The following is an 11,827-nucleotide window of genomic DNA, read 5'->3' as shown; positions in this document are numbered from 1 at the left end:
GAGCTTCCTTCCTTATTTGTAAACGGCAAAGGCTGGGTCCACCCTGAAGCCTCAGGGGGCAAGCCAGTGACAACAGCTACCGTTCAGATAACCTGGCACACTCTTACACGTTGCGTGTTTATTATCTCGTGTTCGTCTCCCGAGTAATTTATAAGGCCGATGTCCCGTGATCGCCCCCATTGCACAGATGAGCAAAGTGCACAGCCAAGCAGCTTGCCCAGGTTTAAAGATTCCGCGACCGCACTGCCAACCGTGTAGGCTTCTAGCACTCCTCGCGAATGCGGTTCTGTGCTCCCAACTCCACGTTCGGAAAGCTCTTGGATTTCCAAGATCTTAGGATCGGAACACTGGAAAGCCAAACGTTCTGGGACTAGACGGTGTCCTATGCTGAATCTGCCACTGATGGTTCTGATTCTCTTTTTCAAGAAAACTGGACTAAGGGGCGCCTGGGTGGTTCAGTGGTTGAGCATCTGCCGTGGCTCAGGTCGAGATCCTGGGGTCCTAGGATCAAGCCCCATATCCGGCTCCCCGCAGGGAGCCTGCTTCTCCCCCTGCCCATGTCTCTGCCTCTGTGTGTCTCATGAATAAATAAATAAAGTCTTCAAAAAAAAGTAAGTTAAAAATTAGAGATATACGTAAATTTAAGAAATATTCCTGAGCGGCCAGAAAGGCGCTCACCTAAGGGTAGAGCCCCGAACCTCCGACCCACGGTCCACAGAAATTTGCCTAAGAGGGAGGAGACATTTGCACTTTGCCCCGCCCCCTGGGCGCTCCGGCTCCTTTACCAAGATGGCGGCAACCGGAAGTAGCTCTCGGGAGGGGGCGGAAGACCTGCGCGCGCAGGCCCCAAACTGGCTTTCGGGGAGCCGGCTGGGGATTGCTTCCTTTGCCAAGATGGCGCCGGAAGGTAGCGGCGGCGGCGGCGGCGGGCGCTGCTCGAAAAGCGAGACCGACACCGGCTTCTTGGGTTTCCGGCCCACTTCGGTGGACCCGGCGCTGAGGCGGCGGCGACGAGGCCCAAGAAACAAAAAGCGAGGCTGGCGGCGGCTCGCTCAGGAGCCGCTGGGGCTGGAAGTCGATCAGTTCCTGGAGGACGTGCGGCTGCAGGAGCGCACGAGCGGGTGCGTGGGGCGGGACTTCCGGGAGCCGGGCCACGTTCTGAGGGACCGGGTGCGAGGCCGACTTCCGGGGGTTGCGCGCGTGTGTTTCGGGCACCGCTGGACTCTCGTGGCGGTGGGGAGGAGGTTGGGCTACCGGGTACTCGGCACCCCGTGTTAAGTTAGAGTTCAGGTAAATGACTAATAACTAGGTAAGTACGCCTTGTGCACCCACGTTGGCGTAGTGCCGAGGACTAGTATTTTTAAATATGATTTAAGTGCTGAGCTCCGCGATCTGGAGGGAGGCTCTTAGCCTGGAGGGATCGCAGGGCGGGAAGAAGGTGCTTGGTTCAGCACAGCATTAGAGGAAAGCGGGCTCTTGGGACGTTAAACCTCCCTCCCCGGCATCTTTGGCTGACATTCTGCATTCTCCTCTCCCAGTGGCTTGGTGTCAGAGGCCCCGGATGAGAAACTCTTCTTCGTGGACACCGGCTCCAAGAGAAAAGGTGAGGAAGAAATTTCTGTGATGCCCGCTTGGTCCTCATCCAGCCCAGCGCAACCTCTGAGAGAGTCTCTGTTAACCGCATGGCTTGGATCGCAGGCGTCTGCTGGAGAGGGGAAGGGTCTTTACTGGTGCAGGAGGCCCTGGAATGCAAGACTAGGAGTCAGATTTCCTTTTTGAGGTCTCGGAGCTCTTGGTCTTCACCGTGGCAATGCTCAAGCCTCCATCTGGCAGGCCGGTAGGGATCTGCCTCGGAGTAGATTAGACATAGATTAGCAGTTCTCTCGTGAACTTGAAGAAAAGCAAGTCAGGGACCTGCGGTAAGGGATACCACAAGACCTGTTGTAGTAAGATGGGCTTGAGAAAGAATAAGAGGATCTGCTTTCATAAGTAGGTAAGAAGCGGTCTTAATCTGCTTACTTTTGTCGGCCAAAAGGCAGGTCAGGAGGACCTGCTGGAACAAGCCCAGGAGAGGGGAGTTAGAGAAGGCTGGAGTCAATAATAGGCTTTCCGTAGGTGAGTAGGAAAACAGATCAAGAACAGGCAGTGGCTTTAGGGAGGGAATAGAAAGCCAGCCCCCAAGGAGCTGCTTTGATGAGTACACTGCTAGCTGCTTCACAGCAGGATGCCCTTAGGGAGCATGTGTGGGTTCCACCCAGGGGCCCATTCTAAGGAATGTGAGAGGACCTGTTTGATCAGAAAAAGAGGGACCAGGATCTGCTTTGAAGTGCAGGAGACTCTAAGTGAGCAGGTGGGAAGGATGATGAAAGAGGTCACCCTTCAGGGGAGTGAGCCCATCTGGCTTGTGAACAGCAAGCAGAGGGCCGGACATGCCCCGATGAACAGGTAGGGTAGTCGATGAACAGGTAGGGTAGTCGGAAGGCCTGCTTTGGCCAGCGTGAAGTCTCTTTGGAAACGGGAGAGACGTTTTAGGTTCTGCTGTCAGTTTGCAAATGAGAGATGAGGCACTGTTCGTGGCCTGCTAGCCTGGCTGTGGCTGGTGGGCTCCATTCCGGTGCTACAGCAGCTCCAGCAGCTCCAGTGGCATTGTGACTGAATGACTCGTGGCTCTCAGTTTCAGGTCCTGGGGACATGGGAAGGAAGAAAAAGAAAGATAATAGTGATTGTGAGCTTTCCTAGGTGATCACCGTGCTTTATGCTGTTGTAGTGATGGCCTTTCCAGACAACCCCAGGAGGTAGGCGTTCAGGCTCTTTTTGGAAGCACAGAGGAGTGAAGTCTCTTCTATGACGTATCCTAGGAAACGGAAGGATGGACGTTCTGTCCTGGCGTGTTTCGTCCTGGAGTTTGTTTTGCACAGTCAGGTGGAGAAAGGCAGAAAGCCATTGTGCTGAGAATCAGCCATTTTGGGTCAGGAGTCTAGTTCCCTGGGCCTCACTGTTACTTGGTCGCCTTCTTCTTCATTAGCATTCGTGGTTTTCCTGCCTTGTCTGGCAGCCCTTAGAGGGCAGGGCTGTGGGCCTGAGCCTCCCTCTGTTCCCTGCACAGGGCTGCCTCCGGCCAGCCTGGGGCCTGCACATCTGCACCCTGATGCAGGTCTGATGGCTGCCATGGAGCTGAAATGCAGCAGCTGGGGAGCTAGTCTTGGGAAGCGAGGAGGCCCCAGCCCTTGATTGCTCTCCTTTCTCCCCACCCTAGAGCTGAACAAGAAGAGGACCAGAAGCCAGAAAAGGTCACTTCTCAAGAAGCCCCTTCGTGTTGACCTCATCCTAGAGAACACATCCAAGGTCCCTGCCCCCAAAGAGTGAGTGTCCCACCATACCCCAGCCCTTCTGTGCAGCTGCCGTCACTCACTTCTGGCCCTGTGGGTGTTGCTGGGGAGGGTGTGCGACAGGTGAGGGTCACTTGGAGGAGAGGGATGGGCTCAGAATGGGGCTCTGGAGAGTGGATTGGAGGAAATGAGGGGGCCAGGGTGTTGTGGCTGAGGCAAGCTAGTGCGGAGCCTTGGCCCAGCCAGGAGTCCTGGGTTGGGGGAAGAGGGATGGGCAGGAGCCATCAGGCCTGTCAGGCTGGCTCTGTGGCAGCTCTGAAGGAGGGGAGGTTGGAGGGGTAATGAGGTGGCCTTCTGAGATTGGAGTATGGGAGGAGTGGCTGTGGGGGTGAACCTGAGGTTGGTCTTGAAGTAACATATGAGGTGCGTGGGAGACCTGCAGGGTGAGGGCCGCTGAGGCCACTGTGTTGTTGGCTCTCGGGTCAGCGGGGAGGCCCGGGCAGGAGACAGACCTGGGGTATGGGCTCTGAAGCCAGGTAGGAGGGCGAGAGGAGCCCCGGGGAAGTTCACCTTGTAGGGAGTGCTTGGGAGAGGAGCTGCTGAGTAGTAGGGGTGCAGAGCCCGACTAGGAGGAGCCAGGCCCCTTCTCAGGCCTCCGCCTCACCTACTCCATCTGTGTGCCTCTCCTCCATCCAGCGTCCTTGCCCACCAGATCCCCAACGCCAGGAAGCTCAAACGGAAGGAACAGCTATGGGAGAAGCTGGCCAAGCAGGGCGAGCTGCCCCGGGATGTGCGCAGGGCACAGGCCCGGCTCCTCAACCCTCCCAAGACCAAAGCCAAGCCTGGGCCCCAAGACACTGTCGAGCGGCCTTTTTACGATCTCTGGGCCAAAGACAGTAAGTGCCTTTGCTGTTACTTGTGGGGATAAGGCTGCCATGCACAGTTGTGCAGGTTGTGCACTGCACAAGAGCACGGTTTCAAAGGGAGGTGCTCTGCAGATGTTGATTTGATGATCCTCAGCAGAGTTTGGCATCTTGATGGGGCTTCCCTTTTCCTGGTGCATTTACCTGAGGGCCACCCCCACCCTCAGCTTTGGTTCCCTTGTGCTTTCTGGTTTGTCTGACATTCAAAACCTTGGGGTCTGCGTAGTCCTTCCCTTGTCCTAGTCCTTCCTTTGTCCGTGCTTTGGTGCTGTCTCTATGGGGGGTGGCGGTGGGAGGGAGCCCTTCAGTCCACACTGGAAAGTTCCCAGCAGACACCCCTCACTGCCTCCACAGACCCTCTGGAGCAGCCCTTGGCTGGCCAGGACGCCTTTTTCCTGGAGCAGACCAAGAAGAAAGGGGTGAAGGTGAGACTGTGGCAGCAGGGCATCCTGGGCGCTGGTCGGAGGAGGATTGGGTGGTGGGAGCTGTGCTGGGGCCTTGAAGCCTCGGTCTCAGCCTGTGGCCAAGACACACACGCAGGAGCCAGCCCTGGAGTGGTGCCTCCAGAGGAGAGCACAGAGTGGCGGTGGCGGCAGCAGCAGGAGGGGCTTGGGGATGAACAAGTCTTCACTGGTGAGAGGCCTGTGCAGACAGGGTCTACCTGGGCGGGCGGGTGGCCTAGCAGTGCCCAGATGGGAGGGAAGACAGAAGGGTCTCCAGGCAGAGGACAAGAGAGCAAGGGTGGGGGTGTGGGGCAGGCTGGGGAGGAGGCTGGCCTGGTGGGAAGGGGCACAACTCAGGGTTTGGGGTTTTACTTTGGTTTCATCTAGGAGGGAAGGGGCAGCCCTGGAACCCAAGACAGCACCCTTGGGCAGTTGGGGGTGGGGGCAGGGGGCTTCCAGGGTTACCCTCAGGCTTCTGCTGGGGTGAAGGCCAGATGGGCAACCACCCCCTCCGCACCCCCCACCGCGGGCTTGTTGAGGGCCCTGAGTCCTGATTGGACTCAGATTCAGTCCCCGTGGACCTGGGTCTCTGTGTTTGTCACAAGCTGGACCTAGGGCCACACTCCCTGCTCTGAGTGATGGACAGCGCCTCACAGCCTCTGCCAATCTGCTGCAGGGTGTCACACCAGGATGATGCACTGGTGACTAAGATCAGGGTGCCCAGTGCCCCGTGTTTTTGCAAGAGTTGCCCACCATGGGGTTACAGGGCCTTCTCAGGAAAGGCAGGCAGAGTCCCTCCCTGCAGGGAGCTCTCTTGTCCTAGGGATGTGGCTCCTGTGGGTAACATGGCAGGTGGGTGGCAGGTGTCCACTGTTCCAGACGCCAGACCCGCAGACACCTCCCAGTGTGAAGGCTGTGGGCCCTGCTGAGGCCTCTGCTGTCTTCTGAGCCTGGAATCCCAGCTCCAGGCCTTGTGAGGTCTTGAGTCGTGGGGCTGCCAGGCTTCATCCTGCCTTGTCCTCCCCCAGCGGCCACCACATCTGCACATCAAGCCCTCCCAGGTCCCTGCCGTGGAGGTGACGCCTGCCGGAGCCTCCTATAACCCATCCTTTGAGGACCACCAGGTACTTGGCCTCTCACCAGACACCTCCTCTACGTCCACCCGCTGCTGGGGTGGCAGCAGTGACTGAGACAGCCCCCTGCCTGTCCTCCTGGGGCTCCTGGTCCAGAGGGCTGGGAGGAGGGAACCCAGAGGAGCTGCCAAACCTGGCCTTGGGGTCAGGGAGGGCTTCCTGCAGGAAGGGGACATCAGAGCTGAGACCAAAGGAAGAGTTTGCTGTGGGGAGAGGGGAACGGGCGTTTCAGGCATGTGCAAGGAACAGCGTGTACAAAGGCCTGGAGGTGTATGAGACCATGCTGCCTTTCGTGGAAGTCCATGGGACTTGGGTGCAGAAGACCTCTACGAACTGTTAGCAGGGTGGCCAGCTGAGGTGTGCCTAAGGCCTAGGCTAGGTAAGCATGGGCCACCTGGCTCTGAGAGTCGCTGTTTATATCAGTGATGATTTCTGTTAGGCACAGAGGTCAGGAACAGAGCGGACACCCCCCTTGCCCTCAGGGAGCACAGGATCTCAGAGAGATCAGATCATTGAGGAGACACGAGACACGTGGGCGAGTGCTGTTCAGCCTCGTTCATGATAGGAGAGTCTCTTACCCAGGAGTTTCCGCTTCTGATAAACGATGTCAGCACCCATGATGCCGAACATGAGTAGGGTGAGGTTGGCAACAAGCAGAGGAGGCCACAGACTGCAGTGCGTTCCCCTGTGGACTGACACAGGTGCTGGGGGAGAATGTGGGAAGATCAGTCTGTGTCTTGTTCTTCACGTAGCGTATCACAGAGTTCCCACATCTTAGGATTTGCCCACTCACATGCACAACTTAATGGCTTTTAGCATATTTGCAGGCTTCTGTGGCCCTCGCCCGTGGGTTAGGATGTTTTCATCACCCCAGAAAGAAACTGCACCCACTGGCCGTCACTCCCTGTGCCCGTTCTGGGTTTCACATAAATGAAACTGTACTCTGCAGAGATGAGGGACCGGGCCGACCTTCAAGAGAACTGGCAGGGCAGGCAGGAGGTTCAGGAATAGAAAGCACCTCCTGGCTGCATGGAGACACCGGGGAGACTGGGGAAGAGGAGGGGCCTGGGGCCTGGGGGGGGGCCTGGGCCTGGGGTGGGGGGCCTGGGTCATCACCCCCAACCCTTTCCCCTCCCAGACCCTGCTACTGGCGGCCCACGAGGTGGAACTGCAGCGGCAGAAGGAGGCCGAGAAGCTGGAGCGGCAGCTGGCCCTGCCCACCTCAGAGCAGCCTGCCACCCAGGTGAGCCCACACCTGCCTCTCCCCCACTGGCTGCCGCTCCTGCCTGGCCCCGCCTGGCCCCTGACACACTGTCTCCTCGCTCATACCACCCCCCCGCCTCAGGAGTCTGCGTTCCAAGAGATGTGCCAGGGGCTGCTGGAGGAGTCGGACGGGGAGGAAGAGCCAGGCGAGGGCCAGGACACAGGGCCGGAGGCTGGAGGAAAGCAGACTGAAGGAGCCGAGACATCACCCACACCTGTGCGCCTGGCCGCCGTGGAGAAGAAGACAGAGCAGCAGAGGCGGCGGGAGAAGGCCGCCCAGAAGATGGTGAGCACTGGGTTTCCAGCCCGCTTTTCCTGCTTCTCCAACAGCACCTGGCCTCAGGATGCAGCAGGGAATGTTCTAGATCAAGTCTCTGCTGCCCTGGTACTTATATTGGGGTGGGATTTACAGACCACCAGTGTACAAAAAAGGTGGTTTCTGAAGACAATGGCTGTGAAGCAGTCAGGGGAGGTGGCCCAGGCCTTGCTCTGTCGGGCCCTGACTCCACCCATCCCTGCTGCAGCGGGTACAGCAGGCCCAGGAGCGGGCTGCCCGGCTCCGGCACCAGGAGCTCTTCCGGCTACGCGGGATCAAGGCCCAGGTGGCACGGCAGCTGGCGGAGCTGGCACGGCGGCGGGAGCAGCGGCGAGTGCGGCGGCTGGCGGAGGCAGACAGACCCCGCAGGCTGGGGCGGCTCAAGTGAGGCCCAGCGGAGGGTGGGGGGCAGGGGGGTAGTGGTCCTGGTTCCCTGCCTGGCCTCCTCCTGGAAGACCATCTCTTCCCTGGAAGGCCTGTTGCCCAGATGGGGCTTCTGGACTCCGCCCTGAGCAAGGATCCTCTGAACACCGCATGCCCATTTTCTCTAGGTATCAGGCCCCTGACGTGGACGTGCAGCTCAGCTCGGAGCTGGCTGACTCGCTCAGGACTCTGAAGGTACTTGGCCATCTGGGGTGACACACTGTAGGGGAGACCCTGTGCCCAGTGATGATACCCATCCTTGCTCCCCGTGCCCCCCGGGCTGTGGGCGACATCATGGCTGCCCCCAGGTTGTGCCAGTTGGGCTGATGCCTGGGGGCTGAGGGCACGGGGTCGTCGGGGTGAGGGGCTTGTTGGGGAGGTGGTTTGAGCCCATGGCCCTGGGAATGTCTTGCCTCCCAGCCAGGCCCCGAAGCAGCCACTGGTGTCCTGGCCCCAGTCCCCCCACTTCGGTGCCAGAGAGGCCTCCCTGAAGCTCATGATGGGCCTTGTCCGTCCCCGGCCCAGAACCTGCCATGGCTCCAGTGGCCTCTGGCTTCTCACCGACGCCAAGGGCCCTCTGGCTTGGCCTGCCTCGGGGCTGCAGCCAACTCTGCTTCATGAGCGGGTCAGCCTTGCACCCTATTCCTCTGATACCCGGGCTGTGCCCCTGCTGCTCCCCCTGCGTGGCACAGTCTACTTCGTCAGCCGCCTCGGTTCTGTTGACTCTGCAAACCTAGGTCAGGCGGCCAGTGGGTCCATACCCGGCGCCCCAGTAGCACAGGGCCAGGCTGAGCCCCGTAGAGAGGTCAAACCCTCCCACCCACCACTGCTGAGCCTCCCTCTCTGTCCCGCAGCCCGAAGGCAACATTCTCCGTGACCGTTTCAAGAGCTTCCAGAAGAGGAACATGATTGAGCCTCGGGAGAGAGCCAAGTGAGGACCTTGGGGCTGCTGTGGGGAGTCAGGGCATTGGGAAACTTCCTGCTCCTGGGCTTGCTGGGCTCAACCCCTTTCCTCCTACAGGTTCAAGCGCAAGTACAAAGTGAAGCTGGTGGAAAAGCGGGCGTTCCGCGAGATCCAGTGAGTCGCACTCCCTCCCCTGCCAGGCCAACTGGTTTCTTGGCTGCGGCAGCAGAAACACTGGAAACACTGCTGAGCTGCTTAAAAAGAATGAGCTCTTGTCCTTTATGGTGGTGTCCCCTGGGTCCCAGGGCCCATCCCGAACCCGGGAACTGACCAGTGGCTGAGTGATCCTCCCCTGGCCCGAGGGGCAGCCCACTATGTACACTGGAACTCAGAGTCAGGGCCGGGCGGAAAGGGTCCCCAAAGGGAAATAGAAGGACCCAGACCAGAGTTGGGAATGTCAGGTGGGTGAGGCCAAGGGGCCCTTCCTCCCCTCACACACCCTCAATCCAGTCTCCTCTGCCCACAGGTTATAGCCATCACTGAATGCTGGAGCCCCCACCCTACAATAAAACACCACTGATCGACATGTTGGGCGTCGTGTGTGACTTGTCTCCCTCCTGGGGGCGGCTTCCCTCCCTGGGTGTCCCTTCCTAGTACATCGAGCTCCTTAGGGAATGCAGGCAAAGTGACAGGGCTTGCAGGCTGGTGGGGGAGTGGAGCGTGGAGCTCACACCTGGGGATCCGACAGGAAACAGCCCCCAGCTCTCTGCCGGGGTGGCTGAGGTGCAGGTCTTGAGTACAGGCCTGTCATATTGGTAGTGCTGACTTTGGTGAGCGCCTGCTGTACTTTGAAGCAGGTGGATTCACGTCCAACAATCCAGTTTTAGGGAGGGCAGTCCTCTCTATTCTAAAGGTTAGGGACCTGAGGCACATCAGAAGGAACTACTCTCTTCTCCTCATAACTATTGAAAGAGGACTTTTTTGACCTTTTTTTCTAATAAAGGACTATATTCTCACCATACATTGTTGATACGGCACCTAAACATACCAAAACACCAGAAGTCTTGCCCTGAACCGTTGTTTCCATTCAAACCCACTCTCTTCTCTGCAAAGTAGCTGTCACTGATGTTCAGCGTGAATGATTCCAGTGTGTTCCATATGTGATTCTATTCAATCATGCACAGGTATGCGTGAAAGGAAGAGTTGCTTTAATTTTTCTGTGTCTTGGACGCAATTGTACTGTATGTAATTCTACAGGTTGCTTTTTAGTGCGTCTTAGCTTTCTATGTACAGGGCACTTTATTGTATTTTTTTTACAGCTGCGTAGAATTTCAGTGTTTGTGCTGTAACGTCACTCGACCAGACTCCTATTGCTCCATCTCTTGAAACTGGAAAGAGTATTGTACATGGGCTGTTTCACATGTGTCTGTAGGACAAGAACCTGGAAGTGAATCTCTGGACTATAAGAGAAAATATATGTAAAAGGTCATGTGATAGAGTCAGCCAAATCGTCCTCCAGGAGGATGTGATGATTTTTACCTTCCAGCAACATAGGGTCTCACTTGTTTGCTCATTGCTTTCCTATTGTATGATCTTACAGTTTTCATTTTACTCCACTGATTACGAATGAGGTTGAGTATGTGTGTTCAGATAATCACTGGCACTTCTTTGCTGGTTCAATTTTTTTTTTAACTTTTATTTATTTATGATAGTCACAGAGAGAGAGAGAGGCAGAGACACAGGCAGAGGGAGAAGCAGGCTCCATGCACTGGGAGCCCGATGTGGGACTCGATCCCGGGTCTCCAGGATCGCGCCCTGGGCCAAAGGCAGGCGCCAAACCGCTGCGCCACCCAGGGATCCCTTCTTTGCTGGTTCAAACCTTCTGACCATTTTCCTCCTAGATACTTATTTTCTTATTTACTTATAGCAGCTCTTTATTTATTACGGATCTTGAAGTCTGTACTGCACGTTAACAAACATTTCTCCTAGGCTGTGACCTTTTTACTGGGTGTAAGGTATTATTTGTTAGAAGAAGGCAGTGTTCATAGTGTTCTGTTAGTCCTCTTTTTTATTGTGCCCTTTGGAAAGGTTTCTCCGGACATGGTGTTTATAAAAATAGAGCAAGCAGTTTGTAAAAAAAAAAAAAGTGGATGAAAAGAGAGATTAATGTCAGGACCCCCCTCCCCACTTCTTCCCACATCCTGGAAAACATTGGGACTTTAAGGGGCTTTAAGGAACTGTTCTGCTGTTGCCACCCTACCCCCCACCATAAAAGTAAAAAAGGAATGCTGTAGAGGAGAAAATAGCTCTTTGTGTGGATGTGTGAGGAGGGCCCAGGGGAGGGTGAGTTGAGGTGAAAACGAGAGCCACTCTGCAAAAAGAGCCATAAGCCTCAGCATCTGACCCAGAAATCCATTCTGGGGGCAGTAAGTCTGAAGGAACCTGCCAGAGGGGAGGACACTCTTAATGCCGGGAGCTGGCCATCAGCACATGGATCATCAAATACGTGGGCACCTGGGGTGGCTGGTTACAGCTATTGAAGCAGGTGCCCCTCCGGAGGCTCGCGGTGGTTCATCTCCTGGGGAAATGTTCCCATACGTGCTGAACATGGGTCTGTGGCAAAGGCACATCTGGGCGGTTCTCTGCACTGTAAATTACCTTTCACATCTGAATTTTGCATCAGAAGAGGAAAAAAAAATGCTGAACTCGGATTTGCAAGTGGAGGGGCTGGGCTGGTGTCTGTAACTTCCTCTGAGATGCATAGAACAATAGGGCGGGTTAAGTGGACAGAGGCCCAGGTCTCATAAAACCACTGCAGTGACATGTGAGGGTGAGAGTCTAGGCGGCAGGGCACATAGAAAACTCTCAACTTTCCTGTTTGAAAATGCATGATTTTGAGGGAAGAGGGACGGAGGTCCGGTGTCAAGGTCACTTACACTGGTTCTATGGCCCTGCACTTCCTTTTGAATCTGCAACGTTATTTTCCCTGAAGCAAGTCCCCCAGATTGTGAAAACCTCAGACCCCACAAAATCTGGATCTGCCTCTGGCTCTACTACACACACAATGGGAGAGCCACCATCTGTTGGTCAGGA

The 11,827-nt window shown here is 56.5% G+C and overlaps 1 protein-coding gene and 2 non-coding genes across 4 annotated transcripts; all 3 read left to right on the top strand.

The window, feature by feature from the left end:
- Positions 1 to 871: 871 nt before the first annotated feature.
- NOP53 (NOP53 ribosome biogenesis factor) lies at positions 872 to 9,320 on the top strand. Of its 2 annotated transcripts, XM_055311586.1 has the most exons (13): positions 872 to 1,121; positions 1,539 to 1,603; positions 3,257 to 3,362; positions 4,026 to 4,225; positions 4,607 to 4,677; positions 5,724 to 5,819; positions 6,967 to 7,071; positions 7,174 to 7,377; positions 7,616 to 7,791; positions 7,959 to 8,025; positions 8,685 to 8,761; positions 8,852 to 8,908; positions 9,261 to 9,320. In XM_055311586.1, the coding sequence occupies exons 1-13, from the start codon at positions 895 to 897 to the stop codon at positions 9,265 to 9,267; spliced, it is 1,458 nt and encodes a 485-aa protein (XP_055167561.1). In that variant the 5' UTR covers positions 872 to 894; the 3' UTR covers positions 9,268 to 9,320. The 2 variants fall into 2 exon arrangements, with proteins under 2 accessions (XP_055167561.1, XP_055167562.1); XM_055311587.1 differs by lacking the exon at positions 9,261 to 9,320 and having other exon boundaries at positions 8,852 to 8,912.
- Positions 2,563 to 2,695, top strand: LOC129501104 (small nucleolar RNA SNORA54). The gene has a single exon (XR_008662666.1). It is a non-coding gene; the product is annotated as a small nucleolar RNA SNORA54 (small nucleolar RNA).
- On the top strand, positions 8,068 to 8,176 carry LOC129501107 (small nucleolar RNA SNORD23). Its single transcript, XR_008662669.1, has one exon. It is a non-coding gene; the product is annotated as a small nucleolar RNA SNORD23 (small nucleolar RNA).
- Positions 9,321 to 11,827: the final 2,507 nt, after the last annotated feature.

Source organism: Nyctereutes procyonoides, unplaced genomic scaffold, assembly GCF_905146905.1.
Source record: "Nyctereutes procyonoides isolate TBG_1078 unplaced genomic scaffold, NYPRO_anot_genome, whole genome shotgun sequence".
Lineage (NCBI taxonomy): Eukaryota > Metazoa > Chordata > Mammalia > Carnivora > Canidae > Nyctereutes > Nyctereutes procyonoides.
This window is presented reverse-complemented; position numbering and strand designations above follow the sequence as displayed.

Bases quoted from the DNA above. Each gene is read 5' to 3' on its own strand.
- NOP53 (XM_055311586.1), top strand. From the start codon at position 895: ATGGCGCCGGAAGGTAGCGGCGGCGGCGGCGGCGGGCGCTGCTCGAAA. The intron at 1,604-3,256 runs GTGAGGAAGAAA...TCCCCACCCTAG, and splicing joins CACCGGCTCCAAGAGAAAAG to AGCTGAACAAGAAGAGGACC. The intron at 7,792-7,958 runs GTGAGGCCCAGC...CATTTTCTCTAG, and splicing joins CGCAGGCTGGGGCGGCTCAA to GTATCAGGCCCCTGACGTGG.